General features: G+C 46.7%; 1 protein-coding gene across 1 annotated transcript in view; it reads left to right on the top strand.

The window, feature by feature from the left end:
- The first annotated feature begins 278 nt into the window (after window positions 1-278).
- CACNA1C (calcium voltage-gated channel subunit alpha1 C) overlaps window positions 279-27,467 on the top strand; it is a 628,569-nt gene continuing 601,380 nt past the window's right edge. The window contains exon 1 of the mRNA XM_058282508.2: window positions 279-420. Coding sequence (XP_058138491.1) covers window positions 372-420 — 49 coding nt within the window. The 5' untranslated portion in view covers window positions 279-371. The remainder of the gene's footprint in view (window positions 421-27,467) is intronic.

Here is a 27,467-nt window from a genome sequence, read left to right as displayed (position 1 = left end):
GCTGCATCTCCCGATTTCTCTGTTCAAATGGTGTAGCCGCCAGAGGTGCGGGGCGCAATTCTTGGAAGGGGCCCGGATGTACAGAGGATGCATTACAATTTCACTCAAGGAGGCAGTAGTGGAAAGGATCAGTTTTCGGTGTTTGATGCAATAATGGGAATCAGGTAATCATCAGAAGGGAAGAAGGAAATACCGCAGATCCACGGCTGCCTTGAATTTTGCACGAGAGCCGCCGACCTCGGAGGAGGGATTCGTCCAGACCTGCTTGGGGCTGTTTTTCTTAATTTCTTTCTTTATTTTTTTTTCATTATGATGATTTTTAAATTTCGTCCTCTGTTTGGCTGCTCCGCCTTTTAAACAATTTTTGGTCAATGGTCAATGAAAACACGAGGATGTACATTCCCGAAGAAAACCACCAAGGTAAGCCTGGCCCCGCCGCCCTGGCCGGGGGCTCCAGCCGGGGCTCCCCGCCTTCTCCGCCCCTTTCCTCCGCTCCCGCGCCGGGCCCTGCCGGCCAGCCCCGGGGGCTCCGGCCGCGCACCCCGCCGCCCCGGGGCCGGTCCCTGCGGAGTTGGCCGGGGCCGCGCCGGCCAGGGGCGCGGGGCGGCGTGGGCGCCTCCGCCTGCGAGCGCGCGGGAGCCGGCGGGACCCAGGCAGAGCCGCCTTGCGAGACGGATCGGAAAATTCCCGCCCCTCCCCCGCCCTGTCCCCGGCTTCTTCTCCCGAGCATGTGTTTCCTATGAAATTCCAGGCGAGGGGGGAAAAGTTCCCCAAGTGTCTGCTTCTGCCTCGCTTTCTCGCGGATGCCTGGAAAGCCGACCTGCCCGGCGAGCCGGGCGTGGGGAGGGGGTGGCGGCGCCAGCAGCCCCGCGGGACCTGGCCCCCCCGCGGCGATCGAGGGCCCCCAGGGTCCCGCGGCCGCCGGCGGGGGTCCTTCGCCTGACTTGGGGTGCGGTGGGGAGCGGGCGCGCGCGTGCCCTGCACCAGGCCGGCCCCGCGCCCTTTGGCCGCCCCTGGGCTGCCCCCGCGCGTCTACTCTCTTTCTGGCGCCTGTTCTCTGGGCGCCGCGCCCCAGGTGACTGGTGGGGGGTGGCAAGGCAGGCGTGACCCTCCCTCTCTCCCCGGCTCACCTACACCCACCCACCTCTCCAGTGCAGTTGACCCGGAGCGCGCCCACGCCCCATGTGCTCATCCTCGCACCCACATGTGGGCTAGCACCTGAGGATGTAAGCGGTGAGAATTCGGGCGGCGTGTGGGCTGTTTTTTTTTTTTTTTTAATGTTTTAAGGAAATAATGAAAGGGTGTGACGAGCTCACGCGGCTCCATACTATTGCCCAGTGTTTTTATGAGCGTCTCCATCCTTGGCATCACGTGTCACCAGCTCCCCCTGTGATGGAGAAAGGCGTTCAGTTAACTCCCCACTTCCTGGAAACTTTCTCCCTCTCCCCCCTCCCCCCATAGTAAGTTCATATATATATTTTTCACGTTGCGCAGCGATGAGGGTGGTAGTGGGTATAAACAGAGTGGGCTTGCTGGAGCGCCTCGCCACCACCAGTTCCATCTCCGTCTTCTCTCCCCAGTGGCCTCTTTGGGTGTAGCCTCTCCCTCCCGGTTTCCCAAGCCTCCCTGATCAAACCTTCCTCTCCATCTCCTCCTCCAACTACCTGTCACTGTTCCCGGCTGGGGTACCTCCAGGGTGAGTTTCTGGAGACCCGCCCGATGGAAGGATTTGCCTCCTTCTCAGCCTCCTCCCTCGTCTTGCCCCCTTCTCCACCATATGGGGACAGGGCTGGTGCCCTTTCGAGCTGACCAGCTTGCCTGACATCCTGAAACTGATTCCAGGGCCAGTCATCCCTCTGCTTTCCAGCTTTGGGTGGCAGCGTGGGGACTGGGGTCTTCCTTGGTAGCAAGGATTTTGTCAAGCGTCACGGGTTTGAGGGTGAGCCAGGGCTTTGGGGTCTCCAGGGCAGCCCCTCTCCCTTGTCTCCCCACCATCCCTTCCCTCTTCCTCCATCCCCTTCCTGGCTGGTGGAGTAGTGGATGGATTAGGAAGGAGGGAACGAGAGCCCCAAAACAAAGAGCAGTATCTTGGCAGAGTGGGGCTGGGTTACTGTGCTCCAGGGTCTCGGCCACTGCTTGCTTTACTCACCTTTCTGTCTAAGCAGCCTTGGAGAGGAGAGCTCTACAGTATTAGCTTTACTGTTACGCCACTGGCAGTATGTTATTATTTGCCACATAATGATCAACCTAAATAGTTTACAAGGTCTCCGTAGTGCAGGATAAACCCCTTCTCGTCCATTTCCTTGCTCTGGGAGACTCCTTTCTTTTGCACCCTTGCCCCCCAGCGTCCCCTCGCATCCCCCCACACTCCTGCAGGGAGGCAAACCTTAAAAGTAGGAGCGCCAACCCCGGAGAGGTTCATGAGAAAGTAGAGCTAGAGAGAGGGAGCAAGGGAGCCGGTGGTCGAGGGCGCTGTCTTGCCAGCAACATGCCAGGAAACGCTATGGCAACCCGAATTCCAGCTCTCTGCCTCTGAGCTGCAGTGATTATATAATTCACAGGAGCAATTTTGCCTCCATTCCTCGATGCAGTTCTCAGGTGGAAGAGCACCAGATCCCTGTCCCCCCTCCGTTTTCCATACCCTCTTCCTTGGTTGGTTGGCTGGCATTGCCCTGGTTTTTTTTTTGGGGTGGGGGAGGGAGGAGTGGGAGGGGAGTATTTACAAGAAAGAGGTTGCTGGGGCTTAGTAACGAAAGAGGTGAAGAAACATAATTGGAGGTTGGAGTTTCAGGAGACAGAGAAGAGCAGCCAGATGGTGACCTCAGATTGGTAATGGTGACAGAGCCAAGAGTGGAGAACCAACGAAGTGGCCAGCGGCTGGGGCTTGGCGTTCTCTTCCTGAGATGCGAAGGCGCCCAATGCAGCTGCCCTTTCTCCCCCAGTGTTGCCGTGGGCTGTGCTTGGGGGGCAAAAGTGTGTGCGTGTGTTGAGGGTCCGGGTAGGGAGACCCGTGGCCAGCGCGTTAGAGCAGCGCGGAGGGTCACGGAAGGACTGGCTTCCGGCCCTGGCTCTTGGGCCGGGGGTGGCACGTGTGGGCCTGGCCTCACCTCCGGTGCCCCGGCTGCTCTGGTCCCATGTCAGCCTCCCACTTTTCTGGACCGATTTTCCATTGCAGGCTCCAGCTAGCAAATGAGTTTCTTAATAGTCAACCATTTAACAAATAGAACACCAGAATGTCCCTTATCTGCAGGAGTCAAGGCAGAGGGGAGAAATGTGTTCTGGGAGTGGAAGACACACTGTGCTTTTCTTTGAACTGCTTAGCGGTGCGCCATCATCATCATCATCATCAAAGACAACAACCACGAACACAGTTAACTCTCCTTACAATTGACCGAAGCACGGTAGCTTGCACCTCAGCTTGTGCAGGTTTAAAAAAATCGTGACCCAAGTGGCTCTTTGTCCGGAGACAGCATGGAGGATACTGGAGAAAAAGAGGTATTGAGGCTCGAAATATTGTTCATAGTATTGCTCAAGTACTTCCCAGTCTATCAGATACTACCTAACAGAATATATTAAAAGAATCAATTATTCATTTCCACCGAGCACAGGCTCTCGGTATTTAAATGTGCCTTGTACACACATGCACACACACGCCCAGATAAGAAAAGCTCTTTTAAATAGATTACCCAGAGCCGGAAGCACTTCAGGGCAGGGGGTGTTGTGGAGAGGGCTAGTGGCAACACGGTCCCCGAAGGCTGCTGGACGTTTCTTCCTCACAGTAGTAAGTGATGAATTAATCTCTGCAGGTCGATGCTACAGGTTAGGCCCTTGGCGGAGGCAGTGGTCAGCCCTTAGCTTCCCGAGCTGTCTCTCAGGTTCCTGGGGATGCCGGAGGACTCTGGGTTCATTTTCTTCTTGACATAAAACCGCCTGAGGCGTGTTCTTCTGTGAATAAGACTCACTGGAGAGGCCCGAGGAGCAGACTGATTCCAGAGCTTGAGGCCCTGCCGGGCTCCTCGCCCCCACCGCCCAGCACAGGCCCCGGCTCATCCCGGGCGCTTAAGATGTGACTGAGTGAATGAATGCATGAATGAACGAATGAATGCTGGCCTGGCAGGACCCAGAGTGCCTGTGGCTTCTGCCTCTTCCAGTAGATGGTGCTACAGGGCTTAGGAGTCAGGAATGGGGCTCTGGGGTCTATTTGGTGAGGAAAGATTTTGGGAGGGTTTGGAAGGAGCAGCCTGTCGGTTGTGCCCCCACCTGCCCCGGGGGGCGGATAACTCGCAAGGCCGGCGCTTGTCCCTGCGCCCCCACGCGTGCCAGAGGCGCTAGTCAGGACCTTTCCACCCTCCTCTCAGGAACACCCCTCTGGCTCTTCCCCACTCCATTGTGTGCTCCTACCTCAGACTTTGTTTACCTCAGGTGCAGACAGCATCTTCCAAGAACCTTGAGGGAGCCCTTGGGGCAATTAGCTGAACTTGTTATGGCCGTATATTAATTTTCTCCCTGATTTACCATGGCTGGTTAAGTAACCAGAGGCCCAGTGGTTCTCAAGTCCAGTGGAGCATGAGGTGACTTGCAGTTTGGGATCTGGCAACTCTAACCTACGGAATTACCAAGCTGGTCGGCTCAAAAGCGGAAAGACATGTCCCTAACTTTATTAGCGAACAGAAAAATCGCAAAAACCACGGGCTACGCTCCATAGCTGTTTTCTGTTTGTGAGTCTGGCTTGGTCTCCTGCTAGGTAATGGCAGGAAAGCTCCCGAGACCTAGGTTAGAAAGTAACTGAGATTTGTGCTAATTTTCGGGGCTGTTTTCCAAGTCCTGGTGTTTTCTTTTATATCCTCTCCTTCCCTTGGCTTTCTTAGTTGTTGTGGCAAGTCCTATGAGGGCTGAGAAACCCTCGCCGTGCTGAGGAGGGCCCCGGGGCTGGCAGCCCTTTCTTCCTTTTACAGTCATTCTTCTTGCCTGATACTACAGCTGTTGGTTATGCAGAAGCCGCAGGTCAGCCAGCTCCAGCCCTCCTGATCCTTGCACGGACTGTGAGCTCAGTGCTCAGCATTCAAACTCAGGAGGCAATTTTATTTTCCCACAGGAATGAAAAAAAAAAAAAAAGCTGGTAGACTGCTTGGGAAGCACCTGGAGACGTAACAAGACTCACTACCCAAATAATCACACGGATTTGGCCTGTTTCTCCATTCCGTCCTCTCTGTTGCCTAAACTTAGTGTTGGGCAACGTTGAGGAGACTGGAAGGCTGATTAAAAACAAAAGGCAGGGGGATTGTTTCGTAAACGATCAGGTGCTAAATATTTAGCTACATCAGCGCTAAACAATCTGATAATGAAACAACATTCAGAGCCATGGCTGTCATGATTAAAATAATTCAGTAAACACCTGTTTCCATGAACCTCAGCGTTAGATACCGTATAAAACAAGTAAAACTGACAGGACCCCTCTGGGAATTGGGAAAGCTTTTCAATGCCGTTTCAAAACTAGGTGCGTCGACTCTGACCGAACCCGCTGCAGAAAGAGCAAACTGGAGGGACCCTCAATGTCATCATTTGAACCTAAAACCTGGGTGCTCTGGGAGAAGGCTGTGTCTTCATTTCCAGATGGGCTGCGCTCATTTGCCCAAGATCAGGTTTTGCTGACCTCTGCCTGGAGTATTTTGTCAGCAGACCCGCGTTGGGCCTTCCCTTCCACGGTTTTGGAGCGCGCGGAGCCGGCCGTTTTGGGAAGGAGGGCTGGCGTGGGTGCCCCGCTGCCCTTGGCCTTGGCGAGCCTGGCTTTGCGTCGGGTGCTTCGGTTCTTTCTGTGCGTTCTGTGGGTGGGATCACAGATGGGAGCCTGGGAGCCCGGAGTGATCTCACAGAGAAGCAGGGTTGTGAAATGGCTGGGGCTGTGGACGACAGGGCCGGGAGGAAGAGGCCCAGCTGGACAGGGCTGTCTGCCCGAGGAATTGGGGGAGCAAGTGACAGGTCGCAGGGGGCACTCAGCCACTACTTGTGGGACTGCGTGAAGTTTAAATGGGATTTAAGGGGTCAGGAGGAGAGCAGTTTGGGCCCAGAGTTCAGGAGTAAAACAAAGGTTGAAAACAGGCCCTTCCTCTCCTGAAGCTTGGGGGCCTCAAGAGATCGGTACCTGGTTAGACCTTCCTTCTCCAAAACCCCACAAAGCATTGCCCTCCATCACCGAGTCACTTTAAAACGGTCTTCTTGTGCTGTGCCCTGTGTGTGTGTGAGAAAGAGAGAGCGAGTGAGAGGGGAGGGGGCTGTAGCTCATGTACTTTGCGGGGATCGTCAGACATAGAATAAATAGGTCTCTTTTGGAATTTACTTTCTAGGATCAGAGTTTATGGCTAAAAGGAACCTTAGGGACACACTTTACATTTCCAGCTGAGGAAAAGCAGGTTCCTCAAGGGTCACTCAGGCAGGAATGTGACTAAAAAGGCCTTGAGTCCAGGCTCCTTATCCTCCTGCTTTCTCTTGACTGCACTTGGCATACGTGAGCTCCCCTGAGAGAGGGGAATTGCTTGGTGTTTCTGGTTAAATTTTGCTTAATACCCTCTCAACTTCTCCCTGGTCTTCTCCCCCTGCCCCACCTCCCCCACTTTTTTGTACTGACTTAACATTATTTCTGAGATATTAGATTTAGAAACAGTGTGTGTATGTGTGTGTATGCGTCTGTTGTCGAAAAAAATTTTAAGTCATCCCCTAAGACTACAAAGTGAAAGTTCATACATGTCCGCAAGAAACCTATCAAACTCAAATCACTGCTTTGTCTGCAAACAGATGTGCCTCCAAACCTTTTTCATTTCCTTGCTTCCTTTCCCATCGGGGTTTGTTTCAGCCCCTTCTCAGAAGTCAGGTAGAGAGGAGAAGCGAGGGTGAGGTGTAGAATTCCCTTGGTGAGCTGTTGGGAGTTTTTGTGTCCTGGTCAGCTTTGCTGTTGGCCAAGGCACAGAGACACAGATGCGCTTCAGGGCAGAAACCACAGGACGTGGAGCTTGCAGCAGGCAGAAGCAGGGCAGCCCACCTGGACTCTACTGGAGTCCGGCTCCCTTATCAGTCCTGCTCCTACCTGGTCCCAGCAGACACTTAAATAAGCAGTGGTGGTTTAGATTCAGCACATGAAAGAGAAGTCACCTCGGACCTGCCTCTGACATTTTCACCTTCTTTGAAGGCCTGAGGTTCATTGGCTGGCTGGCTTGATGCTCTTCTCTTCTTCGTCGTCTCTGGAAAATCTTTGAGGCTCTCTTGATCTAGCCTTAAGTCAGAGGCATGAGCCAAACTCCTGCTTAGACATGTGGCCTTTAAGATCTGGGGAGGAAGCCACCATTCCAGAACACAGAGTTGCGATAATTTCATGAAATATTCAAGCTGCCAATTTGCCAACAGGGGTTTCTTTTAATATACTTGGCTACACTTGGTGTTGCCTGCTTGAACCTAGCTAAAAGGAAAATAAAATAATCTTGTCTCCTGTCCTTTAGAGAACCAAGCCAAAATCCAGACAGTACATGAATATTCTACCCTTCTTGCCTGTGGGTAGAAATGTTGACTTGATTACACAATTAAGCTCTATTTACTTTATAACCATTGTGTCATGTTCAGTCATTTATTATTTTTTTTTCCTTTTTTTTTTTTTTAACTTTCAAAATAACCCAGCTACAAGTTTGGCTAAAACCTTTCAAAGATGTTAGTTAGCCAAAGTAAAAACATAAATGAGTAATTAAAAATAAATAACGCTACAGCTAGAGAAATGACTTGGGTCACTCTTTGCCTGGATCTTTTTCTCTGGGAGTTTTGAAGGAGTCGAGTCTCATTCCTTTCATCTGTAAAATAGAGATAATAATCCTTAGCCAATCAACTTCCCAGGGTAGCCATGCTGCCCCATTGGGAGAATGAGCGTGAATCACTGTTTCAGATATCACTTATTCTTAATCTCCTCATCAGAGAGCAGAGCACCAGAGTTTGAAAAAGCAACACCATGAAACAACTTCCAGAGCATTTCAAACAACTTTGGAGGTATTGTTGGATGGCTGACATTATACGAAAGTTCAAGGGTGGAAATGGAAAGCAAAGAGAAACCGCCTGAGGTAGTCTGGCTGATAGGAAACCAGGATAATCAGAGAAGTAGTGAAAAACCGGGCAAGATAGGCCTGACGTTTTGGCATAGAGAGGACCCAGTGGTTTTTCTTGACTTCTGTCAATTAGTCTGCGGCCAGAAGAATCCCAGAATGGTGGGGCATCTGGACTGCTGTTTGCCAACCAGAGGTCAGGACTTCCTTGCTCGGCCACTGTCCACCTGCACTGCCGCCATCTTCTCAGTCATGGCGCATGGCCCTTGCCTATAGTGTAATGTCCAGAGCTAGACTGGCCAGAGTGCTTTGATGGGCCCAATATCTCAAAATAAGGCCACCGGGCTCAGGGAGCACACCATCTGGGCAAATGAATGTCTCTTCACTTTCTAACATGAGTTCCCCAAACCTGAACTCCATCCCCTAATACAGAAGGACAGTCTGCCTGGGAAGTAAAACTTTGCTTCAAAAATGTGGGCCTCGGAACACAAATGAATTGGGGTTTGTAGATAAAGAGAGGGAACAGTTCCATATAACTCCTTGAGGCTTTAATTGAACATGTTAAGTGGTGGGAATAGCCTTCAATTTCCCAAAGCAAAAATAATCTTATCATCAGAAAGTTTGTCTTTAAGTTTGCATCCCCTTCCTTGACCTCTGGACCTACGATCTTTGGAACCACCCACGTTTTTATTTTTATTTTTTAAAAATAAACTTTACTCAAGTATACATCTACCTTTTTATATTTGTGAATGGGGCAGGATTGAAAACTATCATTTATTGATGGTCCGTTGTGTGTCAGGCAGCGTTCTTGGTGCTTCATGTGCTTCATATCATTTAATCCTTATACTAATCCTACAATGCAGGTGTTGATATTTTTCAGATGAGGAAACTGAGGACAAAGGTACTTAATCATGTGGCCAAGGTCAGCCAGATAATATTGGAGCTGGGAATTAAATCCAGGTCTGCTGATTTCCAGTGCAGTAATTTTTTTTCTCTTTATTTATTTTTTTAATATTACATTAAAAAAATATGAGGTCCCCATATACCTCCCACCCCCCTCGCCCCACTCCTCCGCCCTTAACAATAACCTCCTCCATCATCATGAGACATTCATTGCATTTGGTGAATACATCTCTGAGCACTCCTGCACCTCATGGTTAGTGATCCACACCACAGCCCACACTCTCCCACAGTCCACCCAGTGGGCCATGGGAGGACATACAATGTCTGGTAACTGTCCCTGCAGCACCACCCAGGACAACTCCAACCCCTGAAAATGCCCCATATCACATCTCTTCCTCCTGCTCCCTACCCCCAGCAGCCACTATGGCCACTTTCTCCACACCAATGTCACATTTTCTTTGGTTACTAATCACAGTAGTTCATGAATAGAATATCAGTAAGTCCACTCTAATCCATTCTCTATTCCTCCATCCTGTGGACCCTAGAATGGCCATGTCCACTCCACATCTATATCAAGAGGGGGCTTAGATTCCACATGGATGCTGGATGCAATTCTCCTGCTTTCAAATGTAGACACACTTGGCTCCCTGGTGTGATGGTTGACCTTCTTCACCTCTATGTTAGCTGAGTGGGGTAAGTCCAATAAACCAGAGTGTAGGAGCTGCAAGTCTGTTGAGGCTCAGGGTCTGGCTATCACATGGTCAGTCCAGAGATTCAGGTCCCCTGGGTGTACGTTAAACCCCAGCAAGTAATTTTTTTCTATATGGAGAAGAGGAGAAAGAGGAATCTACTACTCATCCATCCTGGAAAAACGACCTTGTCATCGCACCATGGAACCTTGTCTAGATTTGCCTTATAGGAATCCCTGCCTCTGCGGGTCACATGTGCTGGGTAAACAGCTGAATGCTTGTTCTTCTTTATGGTGGCCATGTAGTCCCTCCACCCAGCTTCTCCTCATTGTCCCCTTCTTCAGCTTCTCCTCAATTCTCATTGTTGCTCCATTGGCCCTCGTTGGTTCTTCAGATCTCTGTGTAGGCCTTAAGGACAGACGAAAAACAGCAAGCCTTGTCTTTGAGATGCCCACTTCATGGCACGGCCTTGTTTCACTGTTCTTTCTTGGAATGTCTTCATAATAATACCCTCATGGAAGATAGACACTCTCTACTCTCTGAACAAGTTGCCAATGAATTCTGGGGTCCCTGGACTTCATGTATTAATATTTATTTATTTTTATCTTTCAGATAACAGCTCTGTTGAGATATAATTCACATGCCCTAAAATTCACCCTTCCAAAGTGGATTTTAGTATATTTGCAGACTCGTGCAACCAGGGCCACTAGCTAATTCCAGAACATTTTCATCACCCCCCAAAGAAACCCTTCCTCCCCATTGATAGTCATTCCCATTCCCTCTCTCCCTCCAGCCCTGGCAACCGCTAATCTACTTTCTGTCTCTATGGATTTCCGAGCTTTGTTGACAGCAATAATAATTCTACAATTGGAGCTTGCCTGAGTAATCTAACTGTCGGCAGCACATCTCATGCATTTCAGACCTAGATATTTTGCGACAATCTACATGATAAGAGATGGAGTAAAAAGGAAGTGCATGAGATTAATTAGGGATCGAGATGCCAATTGGAGGGGTGAGGCCCAGCACTTTCTTTCAATTACAAGAAAAGTGGTTTAAAAATTTGTTTTGAGTACTTCAGTAAAGCTAAGGCTGTAAGTCAGACCTATTGATGGTTGAAGACCTGAATTATGACTTTTTAGTTATAATAGCTCACTACCTTGTGTGGTTCCTCCGATTCGAGTCATGTGAGATGAGAATACAGCACTGGAAAATCCCGCTGAGCCAGGAGGGAGGTTCTAGTATTTTCTTTGAGCTCCCAGTGTCTGTATCAAAATTTTGACTTTAATTGGGTGTTTAACAATCTAGCAGCTGCCTTTTGATGAGGAATGACTGATATTTGCCTCCATTCCAAAAAACTGAAGGTCTGTAGATCCAGATTTCATCTCCACGCCAACTGGGCTTCATAATGACAGGAAATGGGTATTTGGCAAGACAGTGCTATTTAGTCTGCCTGCCCCTGTGTCCCTGTCAGCCTGTCTGTCCAGTAGCACCCATTCCTGTGGACAGTCACGAGGGCTCTGGGGAGCAGAGTGTTTCCCCCTGGCATGTGGTTGAGTCAAGGCCTCCTCCGTGGGCCGGGCAGGCTGGGACGTGGCCCATCCTGGCCCAGAGCAGACTAGCAGCCCCCTAGCTGCCTATGGGGAGAAGCGGGGTCCCAGGGCTCTACCTGCTGCTGGCACATCTAAAGCCTAGACCAGGGAGGAAAAAACTAAGAAGAAAAACACAGTAGGGAAAAGAGGGAGAGAAAGGAGAGAGCAGAGAATGGAAGAGCAATAGGAAACAGTGACGCTTAGTAGGCCCTTTGCTGTGGATGTAAATGACTTTGGAAACTGCCTTTCCAGTCTTGGGTTGGTTATTTATTTTTATAACTGTTGTTTTACTTAAAAGTAGTAGCATCACAATTTGACTGTCCTCTTATACCTTTTAAATCCTTTTCACATCTACTGTTTCAACACAACTTCCAAATGAAGTAGTGGAATAAATTTTATTATTCCTGTTTTTCAGATAAGGAAACCTGGGCCTAGAGAATTTGAACAACTTGCCTTATTAGGGAAGGGAAAAAACCCAGTGTTTCTTGAGGGCATAGAGTATGTTAGGTTTTATCTTGGGTGGGCTCATGTGCCTTCTTTCATTTATTCCTTATAAGAACCCTGTTAACGTTGGGCAGCTTGTCAATGACAGAATGGGCCAGAATCCCATTCCCTACCTCCTGGCCCAGGGTTCTTTCTGTAGTCTCACTGTAACTATTTGCTAGGGCACCATCTCCCACTTAGGTACAGAAGCTCAAAGCCTGGGGTCTGCTGATCCTCACACACCTTGATCAGGCATCTTTTGACCCCATATCCAGGGTGCTGATTGATGGGCTCAGCTGGGACATAAACCCATGGACTTGTGTTTCTTGCAAAATAGCAGAAGGCGGCAGCTAAGACAGAAAGGCAGGCTGGGAGCCTGGAAGGCCAGTGCACTTAGATTTAACCCAACTGTTGGAAAATTCTTTTCCTGTGGGCTCTCCCTTCCCTTCCCTCCCTGGTCCTGCAAGCGTGTCCTGACAATGTCCAGAGCTGAAATGTTGCACAGGGAGGGTCTCTCCAGGGTCGGAGCATCCGTTGCCATGTCTTAGACATCTTGGGGATGAGCTCTTCCTCCAAACAGATCATAGTGCCTCAGGTCTGCTGTGATGGGCTCTTGGGCCTCTGGTTTGCAATTATTTATAAGGCAACAATTTTGACCTATGCCCAACTGTCTGAAAGACTAGAGGATAAGCAGCTCTTTTTCAGGATAAACTGACTGTGAAATGTTCCTGAAAATGGAGTTATTTCATGCCATTTGTGATGAAAACAATCCTAAGTTGTTTCCCCCTCCCCCAGATTTGCGGTGGTTGGTGGCTAACAAAAAGTTGTTGAGCCTTTTCTGTCTACAAGGCAGCTGGCTCATAGGATCTCTGCCTTCAAGGGAACCTTTACAGCCCCACAATTAATCTCTCCTTTTAGGGAGTGTGTAGTCTAATAGCAGGTGAGATAACACATCAGCAGAAAGGTAAACCTGTGTGATGAGGCTCAAGGGTCTGCCTCCCGTTTGTAGGCGAATGGAAGGCCATTGAATGGGTTTGAGTGAGGGTTGGTGAGATCAGAACCATTCTTCCAGAAGAGTGGCCAGGTGGTAGGTGGAGGATGAGGTGGGGCAGCTCAGAGGGCAGGTGGAGGGACGATCTGAGGCGATTGCTCTAGCCCGGGCAGGAGAGGGAGGGCAAGATTTTCCCAACAAAGGCCAGAGGGCGAGGAACCCTTTGGTGTTGCCCAGACAGGGTTGCCCCACCTTCCCGAGGTGGGGTGGGGGATGGATTTGGAAGGCCAAGGAAAAACACCCATATGCAGAATTCTTCTTAGAAAGGTGGTATTTTGAAGTCGTGGAAATGGATGACATTTTCAGGGGAGTGAGAGCAAAGAGAGGGAGGGGACGAGAGGGCTGAAGGTGAGCCCTTACATCTAAAGGACAGGAAGAGGATGAATGGAAGAGACAGGGACCAGGGGGTCAGGGAGGCAGGGGCGGGGGGGAGAGCCTTGCTACTGCAGGGTCACGGAGGTCAGAGGTCAAGGGAGGCGAGGGCTTTGAGGAGGGTGGGGCTATCAGTGTTGAATGGAGTAGGAAGATGGGAAGTGATGAAGGAAAACCCCACTGGATCTGATGATCTCAGCATCACCAGTGGCCTTGGAGAGTGGTTTAGAGCGATTCTTGGGCAGTCAGACTGCAAGATGCCGAAACACAGTGGGTGTGAAGTAGGGGTGGCACATGTGGCACATTTTCCACATTTATGGCTGTGAATGACAGGAGAGGGGAGGGATTTTTTGGCACAGGAGAGCTTGGAAGTTCAGGAGAGGGAGGCCCGTGATGAAGCAGATCTGGAAGATGCCAGTAGGTGGTGGGCCCAGGGACAAGCAGGAGAAAGTTCAACCCCAGCAGAGGAGGTGGAAGTCTTTGTCTTCAGAAACAGACCATGAGGTAAGCAGAGGATGAAACGGTATTGGGAAGGGGAGAGCTGAAAGAGGAGATTCTACTGGTCTCAGGGAGAGGGGTGCTGGATCCCGAGAGAGGACAGCTGGAGGGGAGTCTGAGCTTGAGGAGGCAATAAGAAGAGTCAACGCCCGGCGGGGAGGAGCCTGGACACCCCAGAAAGATCACAGAGGGTTTCCGAATCTCAGAAGGAACCCAGCTGAGTTTCACAACGATAGCCTTCCTGGAGAAATTTTTCCCAACATTTGAGTTTGGCAAAATGCGAGAGGCATTAAACTAAGTAAGGAGACAAGCAAAGCCCTGAGAGAACTGAGGCATCTGCTGAGGAGCGTCAAGGTGGCTCGTCAAAAAGGAGGCCCAGGCCATGGAATTTTAGTAGGAGCCAGGGAGTCGGACTCCTCCAGCCTGCCTCTCTTAAAACCTCATCAGAAGAGCTGGTTGACCCATGGAGCTCTGAGTGGATGTACACAGGGGCACGTGGGCTTTCTTTGGGGTCTTGGGAGAAGGAGAGTACATGGCCAGCCTGGGTAGTGGGGATAGCGACAGCTTAAGGAAGGTAGGGCTAGGGTAATGGAGTAAGATGCATGCGTGTGCGAATGTGAGTGAGTGTGTACATGTGTGTGTCTGTGCATGTGTGTTCGCATGAGTGTGTGTGCGGGTAAGGTAGGCACATGGGGACAAACTATTGGCTTCACCATTTGGAATCCTGAGAGTCTTCTGGGTGCTGACACCAAAGCAGAGAGCCTGTGGCTCAGAGGCGTGAGGTTCTGTTCAGGATCTGCAGGGAGTAGGGGGTGCAAGGGTGGAGGTCAAACAACAGGTTTTTGCAGAGCTCCATGGGCATCATGGCCAGGAACTTGCCCTGCCAGCCTCAGCCATGGCACAGCAGTAAAGAGGAGGAGTGTTCTGTGCAATTTGGAAGTGAAAGGCCAACGTTAGGGATGGTTACCCAGAGAAAGATTCGCCTCTAGAGTGCTGCCATCCTCAACCCAAGTCCATCTGCACCAAGCCAAGCTTCCCATCCCATGTTACAGGCTCTCCAAAGAACTGGTTAGTCTTTGCAAAATGTGAAGTAACCGTGGTACTTAGAATTATATCAGGATATTAAATTCCTGAGAACAGAACATTTCATGATTTTTTTCTTTCTCTCTCCCTCCTCATTACCCCACAACAAAAATGTTACAAACCCTTTAGATGGTTTGGATGGTTTATGAATATGTTTCAATAAAATTGATTAAAAAATATATATCACAAACCCACTAGAAAATCTCAGGTTGACTCCCATTTGAGCTTTGTAGGGTCTGGATTTCCCTGCAATCAAGAAAATTTGATATCTTGAGTGTTGAGCTAAAGGATTTGAGTATTTTGGTGCCAGGACGGTAACTCTCTTTGAATGTCGTAACAGGACGTTCTGCTAGGTGGCTCCGAGCTCACTCCTGGTCAGGAAAGAGTCAATGACCACTCACTTTGGTCACCAGGAGATGCCCCCAGACTCTGCCCTATTCCCTGCCACATGTGCAGGGGCTGTGGGTACGAGGGGTCTGGCAGGCAGCATTAATGGACTGGAAAGCCTTTTCCGGAGGCAGTGGGAAGGGCATGGCGGCATGTGCCCAGGGTCTCTAAGATGAGGAGGCCAAGTCCCCACGTTTCCACTCACTTCTCCCTCTCCCCTGCTCAGGCCAGGACCTCTGAAGGAAATGGAGGCCGGTTTCAATCTTACACGTTAGCATTGTTCCAGAAAAGAAGCACAGCTCTTGACTTCTCAGTCACAGCTGCCAATTTGCTTGCTGTTTGGAATGGAGTGTCAGCCCATCTCAGTGAAATGCAGGGAAGGCCCAGTGCCCAGCGGCGCCGAGTCCCGCCTGCTGTAAGCTCCTGGCCCTTGCCTCTTCTAGTTCCTTACCCCACCCCCTCTTTAGGTGGACCTGTGCATTGGATGGGCCAGCCCTAGGGAGAGGGCGAAGCTTTGCCCGGCAGCACTTTTTTGGTGCCTTTCTTGGTGAGGGAAGAAGCATGAGGAGTCTGTTTGCCTGGCCTGGAAACGGTGAGTTAGGAAGGCTCTCATGGGGACTGGTGTGTCTGCCCCATGGCCGCCATTTCATCCTGACTGGCCCTGCCTGGAAAACCTACTTGCAGAGTTTGGCTTTGTTCTGAGGAGCCCCAAGGGCAATGCTGACCCCGACTCGATTTCTTCCTGTGTCTGGGCAGCAAAAAGCGTTGGGATTTTTCCTTTTTTTTAATTCCCGAGAAAGTTGGGCTGAATGAAATGTTTTCCTCTGAGGCTATCGGTTGTGATGTGAATCGAGTCCAGATGGACAGGTTTCCTCACTTCCAGCTGCTGTCACACTCTAAACACCTGATCCTCAGCATTTCCTCAGAGTTTGATTTGGCTTCAAAAGAATGAAGGTTTGGGAAAGAAAATCTCAGAAAAGGAAATGACCAAAAGAAAAATGTTTTGGATTGGGTGGGGCACCGGAATGGGCCTGGTTTTCTTGAGAAGTGGGCACAGCTCTTCTTGGAGACATCCAGAGATAGAATAAGGCATAGACCCCCTTCATGAATTCCTGATCCATGGATGGGCACAAATCAGTGCCTCGTAAGTGTTTAGGCTGTGGTCAGTTGAAAAGGGAGAGGCTAAAACGGCAATCGAGGTCATCTAACTTGTATTTTTCAGCTCCAGAAGTAAATGAAAAGAAATTCCAAATCCAAATCAAAGACTATTAGGGAAAAGTTCTTCTAACAGTTGGACGCCACACGCTCACAAGTTCTTTAGCAGGGGTTTGCACGTATGTGCCTCTGCATGTGCGTGCATGCATGTGTGCGCGTGCACGCATGGCAGAGAGAGAGAGAAGAACCAGCAAGAAGAGAGGAGGAGAGAGCAGTGTGACTTAGCTCGAAACCCCTGAAAAACAGCATGCTGTGACAAGATGCATGTGTATCTGGGAACAAAGAAATCTGTTTAGATGTAACTTTACCTCTTGACTTGCTGTGGCGTTTTTGATTAAATTATTTACCTTCCCCATGCCTTAGTATCTGCATCTGCTTTCTCTTTCAATCAAGAATCTGTTTATTATTTTAACACTATATACAAATGACTCTGACTTCAGTATTGCAAGAGTATTGATGAAATATAGTAGGAGAAAACATTGTGTGTGTGGTCCTTTATGTACTAGCGGCTGTGTTTGGAACTTGTAGTTGTATTTTTGAGGTTCACCTGCTTAGAAAGGAGTATTTTTGAGCTAAGTTTTCACTAAGAAAGAGCATCTTGGAGGTGGGGGAGGACGCATGTAAAACAGTCCTGCTCCAGGACTTCAAAAACAGTACCATAGTATAAGCGCTTTGGGTTTTAAAGGCATGGGGGCTTGTCCAGTGTTTCCCTGGTCTTTGTATATGAAACTCTTGAGAAGAGGCTGAAAACTGGAGATGCTTTATGTTACATGCAGTAGATGTGACTAAGAAGTCACACCTGCTTCCAAGAAAGTCTTTGTGAGGAAGCTTCATTGGTTTTGTCTTCTTTTCCTTCCAACCAGGAAGGAAACTACTTATTACTTACTACCGAAGCACATGATTTTATAGTTCTTTTAGCAAGGATCTGTGAGTGGTAGATTTCCTCAGTTGTTGTCTGAAATAATCTTTTTTCTCCTCCTCTTGAATGATGGTTTAGTCAGATTCAGAATTTCATTATTAGCAGTTATTTTCCTTTAACAATTTTAGGATACTCCATTATTTTCTATTTTCCATTGTTGCTAATGAGAAATCTGCTGTCAATCCAAAGAAGTAATCATATTCTGATTTTTTAGAAAGATATTCTCTTTGTCTTTAGTATTATTCAGTTTTACAATGTTGTGTTAATATGTCAATTTTTAAAGATCTTTCTTGAGACTTGGTGAGCTACTTCAACCTGAGGATTCAGATTGTTCATCAGTTCTGAAAAATTTCTTGGTCATTTTTTCAAATATTTCCTTTCCCCCAGGCTCTCAATTTTATTCTTCTGGAGCTCTCTGCTTTCCATATTGATCTTTCTCATTCTACCTTTTCTCTTAAATACTCTTTTGTATTCTATATTTCATTATATCTATTTGCTACATTTGGTGTAATTTCTTAAGCACTATCTTCAAATTCACCACTTTTCTCTTCAGCTGATTCTAACTTGTTGTTTAACCTCTAATTGCATTTTTTATTTCCAATAACTATTTTAAGTTCTAAAAATTCTATTTTGTCCTTTTTCAAATCTTTCATTTTTTTTCATAAAGTATTATTTCTTTTCTTTTATGGGTTCTATTCCATATTTTAGATTGTTAATCATTTTAATTATAAATATTATATTTATAGTCTATTTCAGATTGTTTTTATCTGTTCCAGTCCTTGGGGAATGGTTATCTTGTTTATTGTAGCCATTGACTTTCACTGATGGTGGGTCATTTCCTTCTGTGGCATCTCAATTTTGAGTGTGGCCCATCTTCATTGTGATTTTTTTTTCCCATGGGGGCCTTGAATTGTGGAAGTATTGCTATGGTGCTGTTTTACTCTTGCCTCTGCCAGGCAAGTTGGATGGTTTCACTGGTTTGGAAATTATTTTTTTTGGCTTTACATAAATAATAAATTTCATATTATTTTATTTGTAACCCCATGTATTAATATTGGACACTGTTAAATTGGCAATCACTTGAAAAGCAACAACTGAAAGACTGGTATTCACTTTACTTTTTCTATTAATAATTAAAAATCAAATGGAAGCAGTGTCTAAAATAACTAAGATAATTCACATCAAAAACAATTCAATATGGGCTAACCTAAATGTACCTTTAGTGATAGAATGAAGGTAAAGAGTAGGAAAGTATTAAATAAAATTTCAGTGTCTCTTTAAATTACTTTTGTTCAAGAACTTTAGACCTAATTTTCTACATGCAAAAAATGATTAACTATAAATTTCTTTTAAGTTCATTTATATATAACCTTACTTGAAGTAATGTATTTGCATTTTTTAGTAAAACTCATGTCAAAAATATTTCTAAGTGTTTTATTTCCTGGATTTTTCACTAGTTTGAACTAGTTATTCCAGTGATTATCTATTGAAACCTATGGCTTTGATGAAGTGCTTCTGAAAATAAGGCAATTTTTCTACAATTTTTCTACAATCTGCTTATGAATAGAAAACAAATCTTTGGTTTTTAGTTAAGGTGGTAGGAAGGATTTTGTGTAAAGAAGTACTAAAGAGTCAAAGCAGTTAAAAAGCTCTTCGAAAGCAATGGGAAACCCCAAACCCTGTCAAGGTTAGTGGAGGACTTAAGGCACCTCATTTTCACATGATGTAATCATCTTTGCTTAGAGTTCTAATGCTGTGTGTACATGGGTTTTACCACCTTAAGAATGTGAAGCTGAAAAAGTAATGTCCAGCAATGATTATTGCTACTAAGAAGGAGGAATATCTTAAGAGGTGATGTATGGGAGAGACTTAGAGACCATCTGTTGTACTTTCCATATTTTAGAGGTAAGGAAATTGAGGCCTTGTCAGGAAACAGAGGTGACTTCAGACTTTGTTTCCAGATTCCTAGTCCAGTTCTCTTAGGACTGGACACATTCTAGATTTTAACTTTGTCTAGTAAACTAGGTTTCAGAGATGTGAGTTGGGAGGATGTAGGGGGAAGCCCCCATCAAATCCCCAAAGGCAAGCTAGAAATGTATGTAACACTTTACTGTCTTACTTATTTCCTCTGTATCATGTGTTGGGTAACTTAACTGATATATTCATTGATTGATACAATTCCTTTCAATCTGACTAAAAAACAGCAAATCACACGTAAATAAGAAAGTTATGTAAGCTTCTGTTTACGCACACAAAAGGCCACGATACTTAATGTGGACTACCACTTCTTGGGAGAAAGAAGGCATCTAACGTCTAGGTCACAGAGAAAGCTTCAGACTCGTAACCCAGTAGGCTCTCCGCTCTTCAGTGGAGAAGAGGATGCTTATATTTCTAAAAATCTCTGCAAAACTCATAAAGAAGACAGTATATCCTAGATTTGTGACTGATATGAGCATTTATGGCCATTATTTTCAGGTATAAAATTTAGTATTCAATTACCCAGTCTGTGCAGTAGACATAGCTAGAGGCTCAAGTGGTGGAAATTAACAGAAGTCTACCAAAGACATAAAGACAAAATAATATAAGTAACAGCAAGTTTAAATGTGGGGAAGGCTGGAAAAATTTATGGGCTAAATAATGCTTCTCTATAAAACTGCATTAATTTGTTCAAACTGAAACTTTGTTTCACAAACTGTTGTCTGGTATTCAGAATAAGGCAGCTCCACAGAAAACCCAACAAGGAAGCTTAATTAAGTAATAGAACTAGTAATTAAGGTTCACCTCTAACACGTTTCCATGGCCTATACCTCCAAAGAAAAATTAGAAATGGCTCCAGTATACCAAATAAGTGCCACAGATGATTATGAAAATAGTCTCTAATTTTTTTAAAGCAGAGCCTTTCACTAGGGACTAACATATGTGGCTCATGGATGAAACAAATGGCTTTTATTTACTTCTGGCTTGATGTTATACTGTAAATTGTTATATAGCTGAAGAAAGTGGGTATTTGGAAGCTAATATTTAGCCTAACTTCCTTTTAGGTGTGTATATAAGTTGTAGCTCTATAAGTTGTTATGGTTCCAATATCTGGAATCCAGTATCTGAAAGGTGATATCAGATTTACTGTGGAAGAAGCAGCTTTGTTGTAAGTTCCATGTAACATGCTTGAGTTCTCGGTCTTTTCTCTGGAAAATAATTTTTAATATTTACTTCTCAACTTGGAGTGCTCACACCATAATAGTCATGAGAAAAATATTTTACACTCACAGTCTCAGTCAGCAACTAGTGAAACATGCCTTTATCGGATGAACTGAACTCAATGTACATGCAGGGGACGTTTTTGTTTTTCTACCATTGCTGAACTCTCATTCGTCCTATTGCATCTCCTTTTCCTGTCCTTTGCTGTTCTCTTGGGCATATCTTAGTTTTCCACTCACATTCAGTTATTAGAACAGTCTCATTTTAATAATTAGGATCCATTTAGAGATATTAAAAGGTCCAGTCTGGTCTGGGTTGAAGTTCCAATCTCATATTCAATTTAAAGCTTCTCCTCTCTGACTCCTGCAGGCCTTACTACCCATTGCTTTCAAATTTAATTTGGGAAGAGGGTCATGGCCTGTATTTTTTCCCTCCTTCTGGTTTTTCCACTCCCCTCTGCTCCTCGGTCTTCCAAGATTGGAGCACAGGAGAGGGACTCAGAGGAAATGGGCTGAAGTCTTTTTCCTTATTTGGTGCTGTTTTGCCTGACATTGGCTGGCCGTCGGGCTGTCCACTATGGTAGCCTCCCCAGTGATGGCTCTTTCTTGGGGCACCTTTGTGGATTCTTGTAGAGCGCCATGGGGCCATCCATACTGCAGGGGGATGGGGCCTCTGCCCTCCGGACCAGACCCTCGTTGGCCATCCCCAGCCCCTTTCTGCTGAGGCAGCCCTCTTGGGTGGACCACTTTTATGGTGGCTTGAATCCAGCTCCTTATGTGTCATCTGCTCAGCCCAGCAGAGGCGACTGTATTTTGTTTCAAGTTGGAGGTGCTGACTGCTTCTCACTGTTGCCCTTTCTCCTTGCCCTGCCAGCACAGCTGCTCCAATTAGCCTCCTGTCTGGAGAATTCTGGCATCGCAGCCTTCGGAGAGGCTCCTCGTGGGGTCCACGTCCCTTGGCTTGGGGGGAGGGTGGGGGAAGCCCGTACCTTCCTACCTCCGAGACTCCCATATTCCTAGCCCCCTGCTTATCAGGCTGGATGGGGTGGTGGAGGCAGGGTCGAAGGACAGTTCAGCTCCCTAATAGCCCTGCAGGGTGGTCTCTTCCCCCCACCTCTGTTCTCTGAAGGGTACTTCCCACTGAATGTTCTCAGTTTGGGACTCCAGCTGGAAGTCTGAGGCAATAGGAAAAGTCTCAATCAGCATCTGCTTAGCCACATTTCCTTGTCTCTTTCCCTGGTAGGGGCATAGAAGTTTTAAGACCATTTTTATTTAAAAATTTTTATTTATTTTCATTTTAAAATGATCCTTAGATTACATAAATGATACATAAACAATGTAGGGGATTCTCATATGCCCCACTCCCTCTCCCCTCCTCCCCCCACTTTCCCACATGAACAACACCCTTCATTAGTGTGGTACATTTGTTACGATTGATGAACACGTACTGGAGCATGGCCACTAAATGTGGATTACATATCGTTTACCCTCTCTCCCGCACAGTCTTGTAAGTTATGACAAGACATAGAAAGGTTAAGGCCATTTTTGCTGCAGGCAATTGTTCCCGGTTCCTGACTTTATGCCAGGGCCCCAGTCCCAGCTCTCTGCTCTGTGGGATCCCAATCACTATGTCTCTTGTCTCCCTTGTTGACGAAACTCCAGTCCTTACCCTTGGGCTCTGGTCAGACCTTTTGGCCTCAGGATCCTCATCACTCCAGCTTTAAGTAGTCCTTTCTTCCCTGGGCCTGAGGGATTCTTTGTCTTTCTTTTGTTCTCATCCCATATTGTTCAACATTTCTTTGCATTGGAAAAAGAATATATCCTCTGTTCCAGGGTAGTCTAAGCTTGGCCTGCCATATTGCCAGAACTGGACATCTGCACCTGTTCTTGTAGATGACTAGTAATACTTCTACCTCTATCACGAGGATGCTGGGAGGACAAATGAGATAATGGATGCAGATATGCTTTGAGAATAAGGCTGCAATGTATTTAGGAGAAAGGGATTATTATAAATATATGTCTGCTGAGGATGTTAAAGAAGTCTCCCTGAACTGACCTTAAGAAAACTGTATTTATGGGAAGCGGATGTGGCTCCAGTGATAAGGTCTCCACCTACCATATGGGAGGACCTGGGTTCAGTCCCTGGGGCCTCCTGGTGAAAAAGAAGAAGAGAAAGCGTGCCTGTGTGGTGAGCCCATGCCTGCGTGGTGAACCTAGTGCCCACGCGTGAGCCAGTGCCTGTGCAAGTGCCTGTGTGGTGAGCCAAGTGCCCACCCAAGTGCCAGCGTGGTGAGCTGAGTGCCCGCATGAGTGACCACGTGGTGAGCCAGTGCCCACGCAGCACACCGAGTGCTCGTACGGTGAGCCAGTGCCTGCGCAGGTGAGTCATGCAGCAGGATGATGACACAACAAAAGAGAGATGAAGGGGAGAGTCAAGATGAAGCGCAGCAGAGACCAGGACCTGAGGTGGCGCAATTGACAGGGAACCTCTATCCACATCAGAGATCCCAGGATTGAATTCCAGTGAATCCTAGAGGAGAAAGACAAGAAGAAAAGACAGAAAGAGACATAGATACAGAAGATCACACAACGAATGGACACAGACAGCAAAAACAGCGGAGTGGGGGAGGCGGAGAGGAAGAAAAAATAAATCTAAAAAAAATCACTTTAAAAAGAACAACTATGTTTATTAGAGAAATCTCTCAGAAACCAATGTGACATGATGATATTTAATAGTTTACCTGTTTTAACTATTGCCTCCCGCTTAAGAAACCTAATGATGTCTAGTCTGTCAGAACTTACTGATTTCTAGAGTATTTAAAACTTTGAACTTCCATTGTTTCTCCTTTTTAACATGAAAGTTATTTATTAGGTCTACATTAAAACCTATATTTAGTACGTTAGGTATCTATTAGATAAAATAGGTATATATCAAGGATAGCAGGCTGGTTCATTCTGTTCTCCTTGCTTAGGGAGCCAAAGACAGGACACACTATCAATCAACAATCAATCAGTCAGTCAATCATTGTTAAGCGGGTGCTTACTGTGAGTTTGGCACTGGGATACTACTTGGCAGAGAGCATAAACAAGCATAATACCGTTTGACAGCCATGTATTTAGTGTCTACTAGACACCAGACAGACACAGAGCTTGATACTTCGATGAATAAAACAGATGGACATCTGTCCTAGAGCTTATGATGGCAGCACTGGCTGAATTGCATTAGAATGTGCAGTATAGGCACATTGTTGCAGGCGTATTTGCTTGAAAAGTGAGTGCATGCTCCAGACTCTGAAAGTCTTGCGCAGTTTCTCCCCAGTTCCAGCATGCAAGCAATGCTCCAATCTGTCCAGCAGCTTTGGGGATAAATGGGGTCAAACATCGGACGAAAGATGGCTTTTTTGGTGGCACCCTGACATGAGCTGGGAAGGGCATGTGTGGGGTCGAGTTGTTCTCTCTGCATCGAGGTTTGCCTTTGGTTATCATCTTCCTTTTCCTTGCTGTGGAACTTTCTTGCTTCACCCTCAGGTATTCAGGGCTCTTTCCTTTTACCTCTCTTGCCTGCCGTCAGGACATGCCCTTGGAAAAAAGCCTCCGATACAGGACAGGCCTCTTGCAGCACTCTCCTTGCTCCTCCTGGTCAGCCTGGCTGTGGCTCCAATGCGCTTGGCTGTCTCTGGAGGCCAAGAGGAAGTCCAGGGGGAGTAGTTCTTTCAAGGCTGTGGCTAAGAATTCACCTGGACCCTGCACAGAGGGAGACTGTAAATTTAGTTCATTTTATCTCTGTTCTGAAACCCTTGCACATTCAGCCTTTTCTCGCATTGTGAACTGAAAGACTTTGTGTCCTTTCCAGGAATTTCAAGCTTCAGCAAACAAGTTCAGTCTTTTACTGAGACTGTGGTTTCATATTATATCAGGCAGAGGATACATCTGACATGACAAATGCGTTTCAGGTCCTGTGCTGATTCAGGACTGGTTATTCCTACTTGGAGTTCTTATTGAAAAGGATTCTGAACTGTAACCTAAGCTTAGGGGAAAGCGTGCTGTGATTGATTTGTGATGTCTGCCACAGATGCAGGATGGAGATAAGGCATGCAGAACACCTACTATTTTGATTATTTCTAGTAGAGATGGACAGATGCTTAGGTTGTTTTGAAACTTTTGTACAGCTAGTTGATTCAATCAATTTGTCAAACAAATAGCCAGTTCAGTGAAAAAAAAATCAGTTGAAATTTGTGTTTGATATAATGCAGAAAAAAAAACAACACCAAAAAGAGAAAAGCTTACCCATTTTTAAGCTAGTTTTCACTTTTTACTTAGCTGGGTTGGTAAATCATAGACATAGTTTTAAAGGTGAATTAAATCTAAGAGCTTCTCTTCTCATTTCTGGTCTAACTTTCCTGAAGGCTTCAGTAGATAATACTTTATTACACTTTCCTTACAAATTTTTTTTCCAAACATTTCATAGATACCTCATTTTATTCTCATTTGATTCCTATAACAGATTCATATCTACTGTATAGATAGAGAAATGGATGCCCAGAGGTGACCTGATTTGCCAAAGGCAGATGATAGGCCACAGGCAAGTGAAGGGTTGGCTGTGGTTGCCTTCCTTTGTCCCTCCATCTTTCTGTGAGTTTCCTCTGGGGGTCTCAAGGAAATTTCCGTCCATTTGATTACTCTTGATATACTCTCTCAGGGTAGGAGACTGTACTTGGTGCAGTGACTCAAAATAGCTGTCTCTTCCTTGCTAAAGAGGTTGCCCTTTCAGCAGCAAGCTGATGAATTAGGCCCCACTGCTTCGATAAAATACTGTGGGGTTTATAGGATGGAAAATTTTGTTTGGAAATGAAAATAGCCCATAGCCATTCATACGCTGAAGTTGTCAGCTAATGCTGTCTGAGTCACCACTCACCATCTTCTGGCCCCCGCGGGGGGCCCCCCGTAGTCCACCTAGAGTGGTCTGAGCTTGGCCATATTTGGCTTTCTAGAATGCATTGGCTTTGGAAGTGCCTTTCAACCTGCCAACACCCAAGTGGGGACCCAGATCAAGCAGTGCATTTAAATGGCCAGACAGACTGTAGAGAGAGCTCAAGTGCACATGTCCAAAGGATGAGGGGCCATTTACTTAACATAAATCAGCCCTCTGAGCATGAGCGTCTTAATGCATTCCTTTAGTTATAAACAGTTTAGAGTCATGACAGCCAACATCTTCTCACTCCCGCCCTCCCTAGCCCGGGCCTCCATTTGGATTTGTTTCTACAACCAGGGACTTTGATGCTTGCAAGCTATGGGAAGGAGGCCGTTGTGAAGAATAACAAGCTAATGTTTTGCAGGCAGGCTCCCCAGCTCCTCTCCCTCCGGGGGCACTGTGCTAAACACATCACACACCCTACCTTATTTCATCCTTGTCTCCAGTCTATGAGGTTGGAACTACGATCATCTTCCTTATACTGAAAAGAAACCTGAGGTCCAGAGAGCTTAAGCAATTTGCCTAAGGTCACCCAGCTCATATATGGCGGAGATGGAATTGAACCTATACAGCCCATTTTCTGAGGCCTTGAGTTTAAAAAGTATGGCTAAGATGATATTGCTTCTCTTCTAACTTGGATAGCTTGTTGTTGGGCTTTGGAGATTTTTTTCAGTAGCTTAAATAATGGCTGGCTGCAGGCTGGCAGAACAAGGCCTGCAGCTACTGCTCAGATCCCTTCCAGCCAGGAGAAAGTTCATTTAGGAATGTGCATTGCCACAGAAGTGGGGTCAGCAAGATGGCCTTCCCCAAAACTTGGATTTAGAACATGGAAATCCCGGGACCCGGCATCTTGTTGTGCTCTGCTCTCGCTACTGGGAACGGATGTGCCACCACTTGTGCTTGGAAGACTGCTGCACCCAAGGAGTGCCTAAAAGTCAGGGAGTCCATTTTGGAATAAACAGGGGTTGGTATATTTAGAAATAATCTCTAGAGACTGTCGTATGTGTTTATCTACATGTTCAGAGATGAAAGTCACGGAGGTGGGTCAGTAAGAAAATGCTTGGGTTGACATCGAGTTGACACAGTGGCTCTTTCCCAGGGATCCAGGGCAGCCTGATACATGGGGCCTATTTTAGGGTCTTTCTTTATCAGTTTGGAATTGTCACTGTCTGCACTGCAGTAACAGGACTAGCCTGGATCTGCCTTTTCTGACTTAAGAAAAATCATCACGCAGGCTTGCCTTGGAGTCTGTCTTTTCTTCCATGGGCTCATAGTAGGTGGGCCCTTTATTTTCTTTTCCCATCCCACCTGTAGATGTAACATTCTGATTCACTGTCTAATATGGGGCAGGACCTGGCAGAGCAATGTCAAGAGGGTCTGTTTTCACTTCTGGATATTACACATGCTTAATGTTCTTGCTGTGAATGCATTCCAAGAGGTACAGTCAATAAAGGAGGATGCATACATCTGGGGTGGTGCAGTGTGGCCCATGTAGAGGCTGTTTCTTTTTGGGATAAATCGTGCTCCCTCCCCTCCCCTCCCTTCCCTTCCCTTCCCAGCCTTCCTCCCTTCCTTAAAAATATCCTTTTTCTTCATTAGGCAGAACAGTTTTCCAAGGGGTAGGAAAGGGCAACAGCGATTGCATTTCTAGCACCATATATCCTGCAGTCACCAAATCACTTCCCTCTGACTTTTCTCTCAAGTTTGATGCCCATTTATTCTAGAGTCACCTACACTTGTATTAGGATCATTGCTGTCTCCTGCTTTGTGTGCTGGGGCTCTGAGGAAGACTTCTGAAGCAGTCACCACGTTCAAGGGCTTGGACATCCTCCTGCTTTTTTACATGTAGCCACTGCATTTGCAGGACACAAGGTTCTGCTCTATAGTATTTCCACTGTCCGGAAATTAAGGAGTGGAATGTGATTCAACTACCCATGGAATTCGGGAGAGGAAGAGAATTACTGGCTAGGCAAGACAAATTCTCATATTCTGGAACCAGCTCTAAGCTGGGGTCCTGGGTTTTGGCACCCT

This window comes from Dasypus novemcinctus, chromosome 20 (assembly GCF_030445035.2).
Source record: "Dasypus novemcinctus isolate mDasNov1 chromosome 20, mDasNov1.1.hap2, whole genome shotgun sequence".
NCBI lineage: Eukaryota > Metazoa > Chordata > Mammalia > Cingulata > Dasypodidae > Dasypus > Dasypus novemcinctus.
The sequence above is the reverse complement of the archived record's forward strand: the minus strand, read 5'-3'. Positions and strand labels throughout refer to the sequence as shown.